We start from the raw sequence: 13,028 nt of genomic DNA on the forward strand, positions 1-13,028 counted from the left end.
TTAAAAAATAAAGAAACTGTACAGAAAACTGTGAGGAAAAAGCAGCCAAGGGAGCTTGTGCATTGCTCTCCTGGAGACATCGTTTCATTCTTCCATAAAAGAAAACAGATGGACTCTGAGGTGAGGTCCTGAGGAACTGTTTCAGTAGCAGCCTTGAAAGAGGCAGCTGCAGAAACTGCTCCTCAGGATCAACCTATGAGTAGATTTTAGTGCTTTCTGACATCAAGTAGTGTGAAACTGCTGAAAGAACCCGGAACAGGCTTGATTCTAAGATAAGAATTCAGAAAGAACTAAAAAAGTAGTGACTAATAAAGAGGCTAAAGAAAGCCATATTGTACCATAGCTTTCGCTTTCTTTGAGAGTTTGCTCCAGACCAGTGTCTGCCGATAGCTTTTACTTCGGGGCCATCAGAGAAAATGCTCCTTGTGCAGCACCCTGTAAGGGATCTGGAGTCTCAGACGAGGCTGCTCACAGCCAAAAGTGACTGGTCCAGGGACTCAGGCTGCCCGAGGCCCTATCCTGCAGCTCTGAGAAGTGAGGATGTCTACAGCTCATGGCCCCCAAGTGGGAAATCTCTGGCAAGCCCAGGGGGAGGCCTCTGCAGAGAAAGAACCTGGGACAGGCACTGCTATTTCCTTCCCTTTTTCCTCAAAACAGAGCCCCGATTTTATTCAGGAAAACAAAGCACCCAGCTAAAGACTACATTTGTCAGCCTCCCATTCTGTTAAGTATGGCCACGTGACTGAATTCTGGCCAATAAGATGTAAGCAGAAATGTTATATGGGACTTCTGTGAAGGCTCTTCAAAGGAGCTATTTCAGATTGGAGATATCCACTTTTTGTCTATCCTCCTTCCTGATATCTGAAACATGGGCCAAATGAGCCCCAGCAGCCAGCTTGTATTGTGAATGTGACTTTGAGGACAAAAACCACACAACAGGGCAGCTGAGCTAAAGGAAAGCCTCGGTCCTTGATGACCTTGGAGCTGCAATGCAAGCCCAGGGCTGCTTACATTCTCATTTCTATTACACAAAAGAGAAGTAAACTTCTATCCAATTTAACTCACTCTTGTTTTGGGGTTTCTAAAGCTAACTGACGGAGAGACTAGGTTCAGGTTGGGTTGGCAAAGGTTATAGGGAGCAGGGGGAATGTTTGCAGCTGTATTGTGTAGGCATGATCTTTAAAACATTTAATAACTGACACGGCAAGGACACCAATCAATCAAATGGATGCTGTTGCAGGGATTGGAAGATGCTGGTGTGCTTGGTGTTAATTCTGGTTGCTAAATTATGTAGATATGGAGGGGTCCCAGGAAAGGGGCCAGCCATAGAGCTACAGGGAATGCCATTCCCCAAGAAGTAACAAAGTGTTTTAATATTTTAAGATGGTCGTTCTGGTGGACACCATCTGTTTATCCCTCAGAGCATGTGGCTGGTGAGCTGAGTGAATGAGTTGGAAGAAATGCAGTGGTTTCGTGGACCAAGGATAGGGTGGGTGTGGTGGGGTTCAACTGGCAGCTGCATGTGAGAGTAGGCTTGGATTGCGGGGTTTCTTTCGGAGTTGGGGCAGCACTGGGGGTGGGAGTCAGAATAGGGCATCAGGAGTTTCTGCAGAGGGTAGAAGGAAAGGTAATGTATGTATTCCCCATTTTGCTTCATGTTCCTTCCACACCTGACTTCCTTGCCATTTCTTCTTCTAGCTTTTTCTTATTCCTCCTCATTTGACTCTATTATCTTCCCTCATAAATATTAATATGGAACTGAAATATCTAATTTGCATCTGTTTTTCTTCTTTAACAGATTTATTTCATATTCCATAAAATATAAATGAGTAGGGTTTGGATATTTTCCATTTAAAAATGCAGAACTCAAGTAGCTCCTACATATGTGCTCCCTGATTGATTATTTTCTGTGAGTGAATGACCCCCAGTAGGAAACAAAAAGGGAGGGAATCCTTATCTTTAAGCAAATGAAGCCCATTAACTGGGGACTTTTTGCAATGAACTCACCAAACTGCCTGTCTTAGTGACATTCGGTCAATAAATTCATTCAACAACTCTTTACTGCTGGTCCCTGTGCTAAATGCTGAGGAGGCAACGTGACAGAAACCAACTAGAGTCTACCAAGACTTCACTGTGACAAATTTAAACTAATGGTAACTTGAAACAATTTTAGTGACTGTTTAAAAATGTGTGTGAACTTAGAAGAATAAGCAGAGCATAGAAAAATAAACTTCACATCTCACAGTAGCCACTTTCCCTCTTGATCTTTACGAAAGTTGTTAATGAATAAGTAATCTCAATCTTAGCTCATTTATCTTCCTTCATATAATGTCTTAATGAAGATTCGACCAAGTGAAACCAGCTTTGGAAGAGCTAGTCCAGATAAACTAATTGTAAATATTCAAAACTTATAGGTAGAACAGAATGAAGTTTTATGATTATTAAAATAGTTTACATCCCACCTTTCTTTGGCCTGGAGATCCTTTTTTATTAATGCTTCAAACTTCTTAATCTCATTGGCCACATCCTTTAAAGAAAATTCATTATCAGTTTTCCACCTCTAAAAACCACTGAAAATCTTCAGTTACCATATTCATTCAAGTTTATAAAGTGACAGACTCTACTAATTTGAGCTAATTAGGAGGCAAGATATGAAAAGCTGCATTCTACAACACTTTCATAATTTTTATTTGTTACTTTTAGAATAGGCTAAATACACCTAAAAGAATCTGAAAATTGCCTAACCTAAATCACTCAGTTCACAATTCTAGTTCTGACAGTGCATCAAAGGGCATTTAATGAGAATGAAGATTATCAGAGTTAGGCCATGCATTCTTTTTTTTTTTTTTAAAGATTTTATTTTTTCCTTTTTCTCCCCAAAGCCCCCCAGTACATAGTTGTATATTCTTCGTTGTGAGTCCTTCTAGTTGTAGCATGTGGGATGCTGCCTCAGCGTGGTTTGATGAGCAGTGCCATGTCCGTGCCCAGGATTCGAACCAACGAAACACTGGGCCGCCTGCAGTGGAGCGCACAGACTTAACCACTCGGCCACGGGGCCAGCCCCTAGGCCATGCATTCTTGAATGCAATTCTTTTAAATGAAAACAAGCATTTTTGGGATATAAATATTTCTTTAAAAACCATTGTCGTTGTCTCAACTGTTTTAAACATTTCTTGCACAACCTTATTCACACTATTAATTTGCTCTCTGGAAACTAATTTTAGCTCATCCTGTCTACGCAAATTCTTATTAATAAACTTTAATCAAATCAGGGAAATACAGGAATTAAATACTTTACTAAAAGGGAGTCAGAAAAAAGCCTCTGTGGGTGGTATTTTTTAGAATCCAACTACAGAATTTTTTAATATTAAAAAAAGAAATGTGGATTAATATAAAATGCAATGGATTGAGAAATTAGAGAAACTTGTCAATTTCTGCTTTACCAGAACTGTGAACTTGGGTAAAACATGTCAGCTTTCTGAGACTGAATTTCCTTATCTACAAAATGGGAAAAATAGCACCCTACTTAGAAGAGTCACTTATAAATTAAAGATAATGTGAAGTACCGAACCCACAGTCTGACATATAGCAGATGCTCAATAAATGGTAGCTATTAATCTTTTTCTTAGGTCATGGGAGAGAACATCATTAACAAGCATTGTAGCAGTATACAGTACAGACTGAAGGAATCAGTATCAAAATGTAGTAGTATCGCTCCCTCGTGAAATATAATCAGATTGTATCCTATTGGAATAATTGACAGTTGGTATGGTCTAGTAAAATATCACCAGTGTGGGTATCTTAAATTTAAATATACTGATAACAGCCAAATAACTTAACATTTCTAGGATTCATCAGACAATAGTATAGCATAGTGAAGAGGAACTGAGTAAAAATATATAGTAGAAATGGCACATACGAGGTATGTGTACCTCAGCTGGCTTCTGTTCTACTCATGGGAGTCATGACCCATTACAAGAACACCCATTCTGGTCTAATTTGCTGGTGATCACAGAATTCTCAACACAGGAGTCCAGACAGGTACTGTCATTTAACAGGAGTTTGCCATCCCTGGCCTACAGCTACATTCTCTGTTTCTGAACAAATAACAGTATCAAATGGATTGGATATGCAAACAGTAGAGGAGTTTAAATGAGATGGGACAATGCCAGAAATAATCTGAAAAGAACATAAGAAGTTTTGGGAAGTCTCTATGTTTTAAGGGAAAAACCATTCTTTCATTAACATAACACAACACAATATTAAAGGATTATCACTTACCTCTGCCTCTTTTTTCTTTTTCATCATTTTTTGGGCCTCAAGTGCTTTTAGAGTACGATTTGATGCAGGCTTAGGAATCTGTATGATAGCTGCTTGGATTTTGGCCATTATTTCATTTTGTCGTCTTCTACTCAAGCGTTGCTGAATATTCCATACACATTAGTTTAGTTATTCAGTTCATCGCAATAACAGGCAATGTTATACACTCATAGGTACGCATATATACAATTTTTTGACTGAAATTTTCAAAACTCAGCAATTAACCAATGGACTACATGTCACAACCATATAATGTTAGGAAGCAGGTGTCAATATGACTTATTTTTAAAAGTATGATATTAAGCACAACTTTGGAATCCCAACTTATGCCTATCAAATGTGTGTATTTTCATTTTGGGTGATGATATTAAAATGCTAATACAGGTATCTCAAATACAAAGAGGAGTATAATTCTTTCCCTTGTTCCACCTTGATGACATGCCCAAAAACGGGAAGAGAAAGTTCTGTCTCTGAAGACGGTCTGAAGAGAAAATTCAGTCTAGGAGATGGTCTCCAGGAGTGCTCCTGGGGAACCCAGAAGAAATGACAAGCTTCCCCAAAACTCAGTCACACTTAAACAATGAGTTCAGAGATTCTCTAAAATATTGAATTAACACTAAACTACGTGATATCATTATTGGATCATCTCTTCTCCATGTAGGCAGTAATTATTTAAGAAGAATATAAGCAGGAGGGCATAATTGAAAGAAAAAAAACAGTAAATCAGATAAAATATTTTAAAAATAATAGATTCAAGATGTAACAAGTGAAACTAATCATGACTTTACTACTAAAGCATTACATTGGAAGTGATAAGATCATTAGTTCCTACATCTAAAGATAAGAAACTTCAATTCACCAGTAAAAGTCAGAAATTGTAAATAATTCTAAAATTTTCTTTAATTCACTTTCCAAAATGTGATTTAATCTAACTGCAATGTGTTTATCTTTCTTTCGAAAGAAAACCAGGAAAACAAAGTCTCTCCCTTTTGTCCTATTTGCTTCCTATCATTTTTAACATAATTTATTTCAGAATATTTAATGGTGTCAGATTTTGTTTTTCCCAGCTTTCTTTGGAGACTTTCTGCATTAGACTTGGCACATCAAAGTTGGACAGGCTGGTTCCACATAAACTAGAGTCCCAGCACTCAGTCTCATCTTAAACACTACTTTAGGAGTGCCTTATCTCCTTATCATGAAATGCCAAGGGCAAGCCTAATCCTGTATCCACTCTCTGGCAAGGAATGGGATCATAAGATCTTCTAGAGTGTCTCTGTCTTTCCCTCCCTCCTCATAAGGAGTTGACTACATTCAGAATATGTTAATTTCTTATCATTCTAAATATATGAGCTTAAAAAATTATTTACAGCACAATGAGAGAACTATAACTCTTTTGCCTGTAGTTTACACATTCCATATACCCAGCCATCTAAAATTCTCTTAAAAGTCTTTAATGATTCCTCACACCATTGTCTTCTCATGTCCTTAAAGGCAAAGGAGATCATTAAAGATTTTCAAAGAAACATGAGAAGCAGCGAGGAGTTAGTCAAAGCACTTCAAAAAGGGCTAGGAAGATGTTAGGAGATGTTTAAGGGGGTTGGAAAAGGAAGCAAGCAGAGAATCACCCATATTGCCAGTAGAGGAAAAATGGGGAAGGGTAGAAAGACCAAAAGGTTGCCAAAGAGTGAGAAGAGAGGGGAAAATGTCTGCTCTTGATGAAAAATCATTGCATCTCTTAGAGATGGCAATGGTCATAAGCCTTCGCTGGAGCAGCTAGTAGCAACCCCCCATCACAAAAGCATACGAAGCATTAATTTTTACCAGACAAATTAAAGAGATCTGCCACTCTAGAGAACAGCAGTTCTTATTCTGAGCCACAAGTAGAGGTGACAGTCAGCAAGATGGGGGATGGAGAAAAGGGAAAAGTGAGGGAGAGAAAGGTGAGAGCAGAGCAGAACATGAGTCACGGATAAGGAACACGCAACATGTGCTACATTAATGACTATGCAATGTGTACTATAGGCATACATCGCAAACAGTATACTATGCACTAGTTAGTTTCTGGAAAAATTGTTCTATAAAACCTTTTCGATATTAAAACATCTTTGTTCTTCCTTGAGTTTTTGAAAATTTTCAAGTTTCTCAAAATGCATTTGGACAAAATCTTCTTTCATGTGTTTATATTTTTCTTGAAACCTGTGTGTAACTCGCATCAGATTGAAATCAGTTTGACGTGGTATCAGGTTTCTAAGTCTCTAAACAAAGAAAGCATTTCAAAAGATTCCATTATTAGAGAATAAAGAGTATACCATCATTATAAGCACATATAAAATTTGTCTTCAAAATAAAATTTCAATGAATTACTACTGTTGATGGTTAGAAAAATTCAAGCGCCATACTAATCACTCATATCCTTAACTAATGTAAGGACAATAAAAAAACACGATTTGAATTCCTCCTAACAAAATAGTCTTATATATACTTTCATAGCTAAATTTTTTGCTCTAAGTTTGATTTTCAGTGAATCATACCTGAATTACTGGAAATACATTTTCATAAAAATAATTTTATAAACCTAATTTCAACACACATGAGACAATATAAGAAGCCAGATTCTTTTAATTACTTAAGCCACTTCCTAATAAAGTGAAGAAACATTAAAACTTCCAGGCCACTGGAAATGAGAGTGCAACAGTACAAGAAAATGAACTCTCAAAGATGATTACAAAGTGGGACACAGAGCAATGCGGCTAATGTATTTAACTAAAACTTTTATATCCAAAAGTAATCTCCTTAGGAACTGAAGACTTACCAAAAACAAAAAGAAACAGTACTATTGCTCAAACCGTTTTTGGTCCTTCTCTTCTAACACGGCCTCAGTAGATACTGACTCTTACCTGGAAGAATTCTTAAGGACCCTTGAGCTGACTTTAATCCCTTACCCACCCTCCTGCTCTTCTCACTGTTAAAAATGGGTGGGCCTCCATCTTCACAGTGGCAAGGAAAATGTAAAGGCCTTGAACATGCCACCTCTCCACTTCAACACGTATCATCTATATCTTCAACTTAATTCTTATTTTCCCCCCAAACCCAAGAAATACCCACTGAGATATCATACAGCCCCCTGGTAAGTGTGTGGCTACTAGAGTCAGACTGCCTAGGTTTGAGTTTCAGCTCTCCCACCTACATGAAGTTGGGCAAGTTACCTAATCTCTCTGAACCTCAGTTTCACCATCTGTAAAACGGGAATCATAAAAGTACCTATCTCATTGGACTGTTGTAGACATCAAGCAAGATGATATATATATAAAGCACCTGGAACGGGGCTTGGCATCTCACTATGTATATTCAGTAAATTTTACTCATTATTTATATTATTGTATAATAGACACCTGTTTCTTCTTCCATCTGGAATCAAAAAATAAATCTTAAAGTATCTTAATTCTTTCCTAAGATATCTCCTCCTTCATCAGGACCATTGATTCATTCTCCCTCTTTTCTTTCCCAGAGGATCTCCTTCTACTTGGTCCTCACACTAGTCATCTCCTGCCACTGATTCTTTTTCTCAGCTGACAAGTTGTCCTAGTCTCTGTGTCCATAAAACAAACAAATGATCTCATATTTCCCTTGAGCTTCTCTCCCACTGCTACTGTTCTTATTTTCTTTTCTCCTTTGCCTTCGCATTTCTTGAAAGAGTAATCTATGTTCCCCTCTTTGTCATCTTCAATTTACTCCTCAACTCACTGCAATCCACATCACTCTACCAAAATATTTTTCTCTCCCTAAAATGTAAGCTCTATGAGGGTTGGGGTTTTTCCTGTGTTGTTCATTGTGCAAGTGCCTGACATAAAGTATGACCCCAACAGATATTTGTCCAATGAATGAATGATTGACTCTGGAAGGTCACCCATGGCCAACGTCAAATCCAATGGCCTCTTGTTTGGCCTCATCTACACAGCTCTTACAGCACTTTTACCATTGATAGTTTTATACTTTACAAAGAATTGTCTTGTATATTGTCTTCTTGAAACTACAAAAAAGCCTAGCTCTGAGACAGGCAGAGATAATCATCCTTGTTTTTACATTTGGGAAAATTGAGACTGAGACTGTTCCAGGGACTAGCCCAAAGTTAATCAGCTTGCAAGTAAAGGAGGCAGGATGCAATATACTAAGTTATTCAGCTTTAAGCCATATCTAATTTCTAGCTCTCCATGGATACTGAGTTCATTATGCTACCAGGATCATAATGATGTACATTAAGAACAGACAAATCTGAAAGCGGATATGGCATTCACATTTACTATGTCATTGTTGCTTCATAAATTAAATATACAATTTTAATTATTTCCATTGCTATTTAGTGTGTTGCATCAGTGCAGCACTCCCCATTATCCTGGAGGCTTGGAAAAGTTAATGTGCTTCACTTACCATAAGAAAATAGCACAGGAACTAGAGAGAACTGTCAACTAAAAAGTTGTATAAATCAATCAAAATACATTTAATAAGTATTTGTAATGTTCAAAGCATTGTATTAGGCATATTAGTTGAATTTGAGGAACCAAAAATCTTGTGAGGGCATATGACAAATAAATAATGAAAGTTAACCAACAGTATCGGCAGCAGGAGGTTAGTACCAGAGAATGAGAATTATCTGTGCCCTAGGAGTTCCAGAGGAAGGATCCATGTGTACTGCGAAGGTTGCAGAGAAGCAGATTGAGAAAAGTTTGAGGGAAGAGGAGAGATGAAAAGGGTGAGCTTGAGTGGGAGAGAAGGAAGAGCAGGAAAATACAAGTTCTACTCAAGGACAGGCTGCCAACCAATGGAGAAGAAAGACTTTATGCTGAGGACTGTGAAGAAATAAAGTTAGAAAGACAGGTTGAGACCAATTAATGAAAGATCTTGAATGTCAGTCTAAATTGGAGACAGGATGTATGTAAAACAGATAGTTTCTGAGCAGAAGAAGAACCCAGTGAAAGTGGAATTTGGGGACAATTCATCTAGCAGTTGACTAACCGCTAGGAGAAAGCCTGAAGATTGGGAGACATGTTAGTAGGTTGCTGAAATAGTTCGTAAGGAGATCTGAGCAGATATCCTAGGGGTAGAAATGGAAAGAGCGAAGCAGGCATAAATAGCACTGAGAATTAGAAACAAATAGAATTCAATAAGCTATGGTAATGTGGATAGGATGGAGGGAGACACCAAAATGGATAAATCAATTGAAAATATTAATAGAAAATAAAACCCAAGTATGACCAATAACATACATAAGGGACATATATACCCAATAGGGCTTCTTTGAGAATGCAACACCAGTGTCATTTCTCTTTACCAAGTTTTACATTGTGACATGGTTGTATTTCTTTATGTACTCACATCTCGAAAAGCCTCACTTTTCATGTTTTGAAGTCTTATATTTGTCAGAGGTTGCATTGTTTGCATTTCCAATCCAGTGAGTCCGCTTTTCCTCTTTTTCTGAAGAACAGTGTACAATTGATATAAAAGTTTCGTTGCTGCCCCAGGCTTTTCAGTGATGATGTTGTGGGCCACATTCTGGTCGAACTGCACACCCAAAAGGTGAAGTGTTGGCTCCAAGCGAGAAAAATTATTAAGTTTGGAACTCGAAACCCTAAGCATTAAAGTATTTTACATAATTAGACATTGGCATTGAATTAAAAACAAACAACAAATATCAGAGGTATTATCATGGTCTAATATTATGAATTATCTCATGTTCTTTCAAATATATCATTCCTCTCTAAAACTACTCAATCATGTAAATACATTGAGCTTTTCTATTGTCCTGAACTCCATGTATTTATTACTCTTGAATGGCTAAACTGAAACTCATTAATTTTACACACTTTTCTGTTTAAATAGACACTAGAATTTCTACAAGAAGCCAATACAAAAACAGATAACTAGATGTTTTCTTGTAAATGGAAAAACTTAGCTATGGTTTTGAAAAATATTTCACTCAGAAGGCAAAACTGAAATTTAAATGACCATTTCTTTAAATTATACTATTACTAGAATCTTAAAATAGCCCTAAATGTTGCATTGACGACTCTAACAATGATCCTCTTGGGCACTGTCAGAAATATTTAATTAAATAATATTAGCTGTTCTATCAAATTAGTTATTAATATTTACTTTACAGTTTATATTACTACGTCAAGAATCAGTAAAGACTTTCTAATTGTAAGTTGTGTTTATTTTTGAATCACTTATTACCAAATTAGGCTCACACTTTAGAAGAAATTCATTAACTCATTCATTTATTAATATACTCTCTCAACTAACAAACATTTGTCAAATATGCATTATATACCAAAGATGTATTTATTTATTAAATTTAATAAATTTTAATAAATTCATTAAATTCTTACAAAGATAAACAAGATACAGTCCTTGCCCTTGAAGAGTTCATAGTGGGAAAAATAGATGAGTAAATGAACAGTGATAAATTGGAATAGAGGTCTCAAATGATCCAGGGCTGTTAATGAGCCTACGAATCCAATGACAGAAAGAAGACAAAGATGGTGGATGCATTTTCAACTATTGTGCCTCTCTGATCAAACGGAATGCAAACATCAGTTTTAACCACTGGTCTATTTTCCCCTTACTTTTAACTTCCGAAAATTCAGTGACATTCTTTAATAGAAAAATATACTGAATATACTTGAATACAAGTCAAAGTCCTAACCTCCCCTACCAATAAAAGGATATCTTAGAATAGAGATAGTTGCCATACATTTTGCAGAATTTCTAATATTATGGGGTTACTGATTCAATAACATCATTTTGGACTATAAAATTATTTGGGGGAAGATACAACGACCTTCAAGGACCCAAAATAAATTTTTAGCAGCTTATAGAGATCACTTAACACAAACTTTATATACTGTTCCTGGCACACTATTTCTGAAGAGATTGCTCTCAAGTAGTGGTTTTAAACCTTTTCTTTTTTTTTTTTTTAAATCACGGATACCAGTGAGAATCTGATGAGAGTTATGGGAGTTTTTCCACAGGAAAGATAACACACATCCATGTGTATACACAAAATGTGTATACCATTTTTTGAGTGTCTGTGAACTTCCTGAAATCTAGCCTAAAAGTGCCTACTAACTGCAAGTTAAAAATCCACGCCTAAAAGGAGGTGGGCCTGGGGAAATAAACAAATGATTTCTTCATATGAGTTTGAAGCCAGTATCGTGGGAAGGCCAATGAAAAAATAGTGATGCAATACCTTGAATTCCTTCTCCACTTAGGTGATGTAACTTACTATCCTATTTCCTTTATTTATTATTACTCTTTTAACTGAAATATTTGGTAAAGTATAGTTAGTATATCATACTACATCAATCAAACTTTGAATAAAATATTTTAAATTAATAAAAGAGAAACAGATCTTAGAAGGGAAGCGAAGAGATAATGAATGCTACAAAGAAATCTTATCAACAATAACAGTAAACACTGTTTTTAAGTCTTCTCATGTCCAGTTTTACAATTTGCTCCCCCAAAATGACTTTAAAGTTTGAGATAACAAACATTTGCCTAAAATGACTAGGGTAAAGCAGACCACGTTTTGAAGAGCATGACTGTGGAAGAAGATAGTCAGATCAACGACTTGTGCTTCCATTCCTTGGAAGGGCACCTGCCATCCCCTTCTGATCTTCCATCATGGCTACCCTTTCATGCCCTTCCTATCCTAGCAGTCTGTATGCCTAGTCCACTACACATATTTGGAAAGATATGCCCTGAAAGCCACTTGTCAGGGCTTCGGCCTGGGTCATAACCTTGGCCTGCAGAGATTAAGTAAAGATCATTCAGGAGGGAGAATCCAAAAACAAACACTACCCATTTCCAAATTTTATCAGAACTTAGCCTTGTACCCAATAAAAGTGAAGGGCACATCCCCTCCTCTTACTTGTATTATGTAGCCCCCAGAAGGCAGTGTAAGTCTGCTAATATCATGATTCTGTAACACAGTAGGCTTGAAAAGGGCTTTTATGGACTTGCTGAAGTATTCAGGTATAACAGTACTTCTCTCTGAAAGTTTTTAATACATACTTCAAATTTCCAACCAGTCAAAATGTGCGGAATATCACTGGTGTATAAATTGGTGGAAGTCCACTCTTGTTATAGCATATGCTCAATCAGTGTAACATGATAATCAACAGTTGTTTTTGAACACAGAGAAACCACTGGGACATCTTTGCTCTGGAGACAGAGCATATGATGTAAATGATGACCCCAAGGGAATAAGGAATGTATTCTGGGAAAAGTCTTCTCCTTCTCTACTTGCAGTTCTTATTTGCCAAGGGATTACCTGACTCCTCGCCACCTTGCCATCTGGTAAGGGAATACATCTTACAAGGTCAGTAGAAGCTGCCGTCCCATGGATATCCATGCTCCTTTATTTTTTATTCTTTTAATTAATCTGCTCATTTTTCAGATCGACTAAAGATATTCTAAAACAAGGAATTCTTTCAGAGTTAGATGAGTTATTCTTAGGATTAAGTAATTTCCAAGGCAAATAACTCCAAGTTATTAGCAACATATATGCAGTTTGCTGTTTATATTTTAGACTAAAGAAGCTAAAAATATTAGAAAAAATTCCCAAATCATGGGCTCTGGCACTAGACAGTTGCTTAAAAAATAGGCTTTAACAAAGAAGGATCCTTTTCCAATCAAATACACTATTACCA

The 13,028-nt window shown here is 36.8% G+C and overlaps 1 protein-coding gene across 12 annotated transcripts in view; it reads right to left on the reverse strand.

Annotated features, from left to right (window-relative positions):
- The window catches only part of SPEF2 (sperm flagellar 2), a 177,533-nt gene that overhangs the window by 142,335 nt on the left and 22,170 nt on the right, over nt 1-13,028 (reverse strand). For 7 of the 12 annotated variants that reach the window (XR_011506509.1, XR_011506510.1, XM_014831226.3 and 4 more), the window contains 4 exons: nt 9,694-9,946; nt 6,405-6,575; nt 4,282-4,422; nt 2,463-2,527 (listed from right to left, as the gene is read on the reverse strand). Coding sequence is in view for 10 of the 12 variants with exons in the window: in XM_014831226.3 (XP_014686712.3) it covers nt 2,463-2,527; nt 4,282-4,422; nt 6,405-6,575; nt 9,694-9,946 (630 nt within the window). In the remaining 2 variants the exon portion in view is untranslated. The remainder of the gene's footprint in view (nt 1-2,462; nt 2,528-4,281; nt 4,423-6,404; nt 6,576-9,693; nt 9,947-13,028) is intronic. The other 5 variants (XM_070519787.1, XM_070519779.1, XM_070519783.1 and 2 more) reach the window with 3 other exon arrangements.

The sequence above is a fragment of the Equus asinus genome, chromosome 10 (assembly GCF_041296235.1).
Source record: "Equus asinus isolate D_3611 breed Donkey chromosome 10, EquAss-T2T_v2, whole genome shotgun sequence".
NCBI lineage: Eukaryota > Metazoa > Chordata > Mammalia > Perissodactyla > Equidae > Equus > Equus asinus.